General features: G+C 39.4%; 1 protein-coding gene across 1 annotated transcript in view; it reads right to left on the bottom strand.

The window, feature by feature from the left end:
• The window catches only part of LOC135114929 (uncharacterized), a 15,797-nt gene extending 9,977 nt beyond the window's left edge, over positions 1–5,820 (bottom strand). Inside the window, exon 1 of the mRNA XM_064031207.1 lies at positions 5,696–5,820. Coding sequence (XP_063887277.1) covers positions 5,696–5,707 — 12 coding nt within the window. The 5' untranslated portion in view covers positions 5,708–5,820. The remainder of the gene's footprint in view (positions 1–5,695) is intronic.
• Between the last annotated feature and the right edge of the window lie 852 nt (positions 5,821–6,672).

Below are 6,672 nucleotides of genomic sequence, written 5' to 3'. Positions count from 1 at the left end.
TCTTCTACACTGAACATCCTCGGTCTGTCCTTTACTTATAATCTGAACTGGAAACTTCACATCTCATCTCTAGCTAAAACAGCTTCTATGAAGTTAGGTGTTCTGAGACGTCTCCGCCAATTTTTCTCACCAACCCAGCTGCTAACTCTGCACAATGGCCTTATCCGTCCATGTATGGAGTATGCTTCACATGTCTGGGGGGGGTTCCACTCATACTGCTCTTCTAGACAGGGTGGAATCAAAAGCTTTTCGTCTCATCAACTCCTCTCCTCTAACTGACTCTCTTCAGCCCCTCTCTTACCGCCGCAATGTTGCATATCTAGCTGTCTTCTACCGCTATTTTCATGCCAACTGCTCTTCTGATCTTGCTAACTGCATGCCTCCCCTCCTTCCGCGGCCTCGCTGCACAAGACTTTCTTCTTTCTCTCACCCCTATTCTGTCCACCTCTCTAATGCAAGAGTTAACCAGTATTCTCAATCATTCATCCCTTTCTCTGGTAAACTCTGGAACTCCCTGCCTGCTTCTGTATTTCCACCTTCCTATGACTTGAATTCCTTCAAGAGGGAGGTTTCAAGACACTTATCCACCAATTTTTGACCACTGCTTTGACCCTTTTATGGGACTGGCATTTCAGTGGGCATTTTTTTTTTTTTTCATGAGATTTTTGTTGCCTTTGGCCAGTATCTTTCCTACATAAAAAGAAAAAAAAAGAAGGAAAGGTAGATGTTGACAGACAGAGCTGAAAGAGTTTGACTAGGCAAGGTGCAAGCACAGAGGCACAGTTTCGGAGAACAATAGGAGGGACCCCATCAGGTCCATAAGCCTTCCCAGGGTTTAGGCCAGCAAGGACATGGAAAACATCAGTGCGAAGAATTTTAATACGTGGCATGAAGTAGTCAGAGGGTGGAGGAGAGGGAGGAACAAGCCCAGAATCGTCCAAGGTAGAGTTTTTAGCAAAGGTTTGAGCGAAGAGTTCAGCTTTAGAAATAGCTGTGATAGCAGTGGTGCCATCTGGTTGAAGTAGAGGAGGAAAAGAAGAAGCAAAGTTATTGGAGATATTTTTGGCTAGATGCCAGAAATCACGAGGGGAGTTAGATCTTGAAAGGTTTTGACATTTTCTGTTAATGAAGGAGCTTTTGGCTAGTTGGAGAACAGACTTGGCATGGTTCCGGGCAGAAATATAAAGTGCATGAGATTCTGGTGATGGAAGGCTTAAGTACCTTTTGTGGGCCACCTCTCTATCATGTATAGCACGAGAACAAGCTGTGTTAAAGCAAGGTTTAGAAGCTTTAGGACGAGAAAAAGAGTGAGGAATGTACGCCTCCATGCCAGACACTATCACCTCTGTTATGCGCTCAGCACACAAAGACGGGTCTCTGACACGGAAGCAGTAGTCATTCCAAGGAAAATCAGCAAAATACCTCCTCAGGTCCCCCCAACTAGCAGAGGCAAAACGCCAGAGGCACCTTCGCTTAGGGGGATCCTGAGGAGGGATTGCAGTGATAGGACAAGATAAAGATATGAGATTGTGATCGGAGGAGCCCAACGGAGAAGAAAGGGTGACAGCATAAGCAGAAGGATTAGAGGTCAGGAAAAAGTCAAGAATGTTGGGCGTATCTCCAAGACCGTCAGGAATACGAGTAGGGTGTTGCACCAATTGCTCTAGGTCATGGAGGATAGCAAAGTTGTAGGCTAGTTCACCAGGATGGTCAGTGAAGGGAGAGGAAAGCCAAAGCTGGTGGTGAACATTGAAGTCTCCAAGAATGGAGATCTCTGCAAAAGGGAAGAGGGTCAGAATGTGCTCCACTTTGGAAGTTAAGTAGTCAAAGAATTTCTTATAGTCAGAGGAGTTAGGAGAGAGGTATACAGCACAGATAAATTTAGTATGAGAATGACTCTGTAGTCGTAGCCAGATGGTGGAAAACTCGGAAGATTCAAGAGCGTGGGCACGAGAGCAGGTTAAGTCATTGCGCACATAAACGCAGCATCCAGCTTTGAATCGAAAATGAGGATAGAGAAAGTAGGAGGGAACAGAAAAGAGGCTACTGTCAGTTGCCTCAGACACCTGAGTTTCAGTGAGGAAAAGAAGATGAGGTTTAGAAGAGGAGAGGTGGTGTTCTACAGATTGAAAATTAGATCTTAGACCGCGAATGTTGCAGAAGTTAATGAAGAAAAAGTTGAGGGGGGTGTCAAGACACTTAGGGTCGTCGACAGAAAGGCAGTCCGACCTGGGGATATTTATGGTCCCCTCCCCAGATGGGGACTCCGAGGCTGGTGTACGAGTCGCCATGATTTTAAAATTTTTGAGTGAAGGGTGTGTGTGTTATTAGGTGCTTGTTGTTTTGTGTGGAGGAAGAGAGTTGTCTTTAGAGGGCAGGCTGTGACTGCCCCCTTGTGTTGTGAGACACAAAGGGAAACGTTCAGTGAGGTCACAGCTGGGTTTAATGATAAGTTCACAGCACCCCCTGAACAGTGCTTTAGACCTCACTGGGAGTAATTATCGTTTCGGCAGGTGTCTACTGCCTCCTCCTAATATATATATATATATATATATATATATATATATATATATATATATATATATATATATATATATATATATATATATATATATATATATATATATATATATTTATTTATTTTTTTTTAATGTAGGAAGGACACTGGCCAAGGGCAACAAAAATCCAATAAAAAAATATGCCCACTGAAATGTCAGTGCCATAAAAGGGTCAAAGCAGTGGTCAAAAATTGATGAATAGGTGTCTTGAAACCTCTCTCTTGAAGGAATTCAAGTCATAGGAAGGTGGAAATACAGAAGCAGGCAGGGAGTTCCAGAGTTTACCAGAGACAGGGATGAATGATTGATAATACTGGTTAACTCTTGCGTTAGAGAGGTGGACAGAATAGGGGTAAGAGAAAGAAGAAAGTCTTGTGCAGCAAGGCCGCGGAAGGAGGGGAGGCATGCAGTTAGCAAGATCAGAAGAGCAGTTGGCATGAAAATAGCGGTAGAAGACAGCTAGATATGCAACATTGCGGCGGTAAGAGAGGGGCTGAAGACAGTCAGTCAGAGGAGAGGAGTTGATGAGACGAAAAACTTTTGATTCCACCCTGTCTAGAAGAGCAGTATGAGTGGAATCCCCCAGACATGTGAAGCATACTCCATACATGGACGAATAAGGCCATTGTACAGAGTTAGCAGCTGGGTTGTTGAGAAAAACTGGCGGAGACGTCTCAGAACACCTAACTTCATAGAAGCTGTTTTAGCTAGAGATGAGATGTGAAGTTTCCAGTTCAGATTATAAGTAAAGGACAGACCGAGGATGTTCAGTGTAGAAGAGGGGGACAGTTGAGTGTCATTGAAGAAGAGGGGATAGTTGTCTGGAAGGTTGTGTCGAGTTGATAGATGGAGGAATTGAGTTTTTGAGGCATTGAACAATACCAAGTTTGCTCTGCCCCAATCAGAAATTTTAGAAAGATCAAAAGTCAGGCGTTCTGTGGCTTCCCTGCGTGAAATGTTTACCTCCTGAAGGGTTGGACGTCTATGAAAAGACGTGGAAAAGTGCAGGGTGGTATCATCAGCATAGGAGTGGATAGGACAAGAAGTTTGGTTTATGTGTGTGTGTGTGTGTGTGTGTGTGTGTGTGTGTGTGTGTGTATGTGTGTGTGTGTGTGTGTGTGTGTGTGTGTGTGTGTGTGTGTGTGTGTGCGTGCGAGCGCGTTTGTTTGTTTTTGTGTGTTCGTTTATTATTGTTATTATTATTATTACTATTATTATTATTATTATTATTATTATTATTATTATTATTATTATCATTATTATTATTATTATTATTATTATTATTATTATTATTATTATTATTATTATTATTATTATTATTATCTATTTATCTATTTATTTATTTATTCATTTATTTATTATTTATTTATTTATTTATTTATTTATTTATTCCTTTATTTGTGTGTGTGGGGGGGGGGTGATCATTTTGGTGCTGAGGATCGCGTGCTGTGCTTGTGACCGTCAGCTTTGCCCTCCTGGCGATGGCTGAGACCTCACCTAGTCTAACGAATGGCTTACGCCAGTGATAGTCAACCCGGGTGCATGGTGCACCCCAGGATCCTTAAATGTTGCTTTTTATGAAGGATGCCTGCAAAAAGTAGGATATATGGAAGGGTGCATGGCATGACCATTGTGTATAAGAGTACGAAATGATTTATTAGGAAGTGTCATGCAAGACATTAATTTAAATTGAGATTAAAGTACGTACTACAAACTTATGTATTTGTAAATAACACTCAGACGCAACTGGCGCCTCACAGCTTTGAAACGTGGCGTTTTGTTTCATTATACATTTACATTTACATAATAATTATTTAAGACCAACATAACAATCATTTAAGAGCGAATAACTATTTTCTATGTTTGAAATATATTTAATATTTATGTTTATATATTTTTACTTATAAAACTAGAGAAAATGTCATATATTCTTTGGTAATTAACTGTTCAAGGCGCTATGGTGCATGAATTTCTCAAAAACTTTCGGAAGGATGCATGGACTTAGAAGAGTTTGAAGAACGCTGGCTTAGATCCTAGGAGGTTTAATGAAGGAAGTTAAACCTCCATGCTAAGAGTTCCTCACGCACAACACACCCAGTTATTTTCCTCTAAAAGGAGTATCGTAATCGCTCGCCCATCAATGAAAAGTTCTGATAGACGGGCGCAGTGCGTGAACTTCTGCCTGCCAAGTGACCTCAGAGGTGTGTGTGTGTGTGTGTGTGTGTGTGTGTATGTGTGTGTGTGTAAATACATACAGGTATGCATAAAATAAATCCCATAGTTTTTTTTTTTTATCTGTAAATCTCTTTAAGTCTTCTACATGTAGCATTTGCCAAGCCTGAATAAACAGTCATTTGAAAATAACAGTGTTGAATTAATACAATAATGTTTTTTAAATGATCTAATGCTTGCTCTCTCTCTCTCTCTCTCTCTCTCTCTCTCTCTCTCTCTCTCTCTCTCTCTCTCTCTCTCTCTCTCTCTCTCTCTCTCTCTCTCATAACTAACTTACCAACCAACTAAATGTGTGTGTGTGTGTGTGTGTGTGTGTGTGTGTGTGTGTGTGTGTGTGTGTGTATGTATATATATATATATATATATATATATATATATATATATATATATATATATATATATATATATATATATATATATATATATATATATATATATATATATATATATATATATATATATATTGAGGGTATAAATGGGCAGGAGATTTTCTCTAATGCATGTGTTGTTAAAGGTGATGGCTAACTCAGCATTAACTATTTTTTTAAGGCTATTCTCTTTGTCCCCTCAATAGGGTCTTATTCCCTTTCGAAAGCCTGTTTATGACCTCTTCGTAGAAATGACTACCTACGGAGAGGTCAGAAATAGGCTTTCAAAAGAGAATAAGACCCTCTTGAGGGATAAAGAGAACATCCTAAAAAAAATAGTGAATGCTGAGTTAGCCATCACCTTTAACAACACATGCATATATATATATATATATATATATATATATATATATATATATATATATATATATATATATATATATATATATATATATATATATATATATATATATATATATATATATACACACACACCTATGATCATTTGTAGAATTTTATCAAAGAAAGTAAACTTACCTTGGCTGTCATGACTTGCACGTTTGTCCTGAGAAGTAGTCGGTCGGGAGGCTGTGGCTGAAATAGCAACTACTAGGACACTGGGAAGTTGAGAACTGGAAGCCACCAAGGAATTTCTGCAGTGGTGCCATTATCGTTATACTCGTATTTGTTCACAGCGTACCATCGAATTCAGAAAATATGAGCCTTTGCTGTTTCGTAATTTCGTGTTATTCCTTGTTATAAATAGCAAAAAAATATTAAGATTACAATGTATAATTGAATTTATCGGGCATGTATTTCAATTTCTTTGTCAAAATCCTGAGAAGTGTGAAGATGGTGGGCACTTGGCAACCATCTCGTGCATTCGGCACATCAAGGCTGTTCCTGCCGCTCTGTATCGGATAATATAATAACTATCGAAGTTTGTAGCATGAATTAATGTTTGAAAACAATTTCTAAGCTCTTTATCGTCATTATTTGTCAAACAGAAACAAAGTGGCACCTTACAAAACTCTATACACCGTTCCCCCTGGTCGCTAAGAGCCGCTAGGCATCACTGAACTGGTCCGGGATGGTCACTGACCTCTCACCGCTAGCTGCTCACTCTTTCCAGTACACGGATAAGCCGTTTCATCCAGTAAGACAGTTTTCATTTTAATAATAGATGAAATTATATACTGTTCTCGATATATATTATGAAAACAAATGGTCATGAAAAAAATACCTTTCACTTTTCATAAAATTTTATTTAAGACAGATGTAATCGAACATAAGTCATTCACCAAGGTTATCTAATGAGAAGAAGAATCGGGGAGTGGTAACTGGAACTTGAAGGAAGGGAGATGACCTCCTCGAAGCCCGCAGCGGTAGTGTCTCGCATGAGACTGTCAGGATTTTTTACATGGTTTTTGATATATTCATGTAACTCTATAAAAGGTGTGTTCAGTTTGATGCTTGTCAGGTTATTTTTTTTCTGGTGTACGCCTTCTCTGCAG

Source organism: Scylla paramamosain, chromosome 28 (genome assembly GCF_035594125.1).
Source record: "Scylla paramamosain isolate STU-SP2022 chromosome 28, ASM3559412v1, whole genome shotgun sequence".
In the NCBI taxonomy this organism is placed as follows: Eukaryota; Metazoa; Arthropoda; class Malacostraca; order Decapoda; family Portunidae; genus Scylla; species Scylla paramamosain.
Note: the sequence above shows the minus strand (reverse complement) of the source record. Positions and strands in the feature narration are given on the sequence as shown.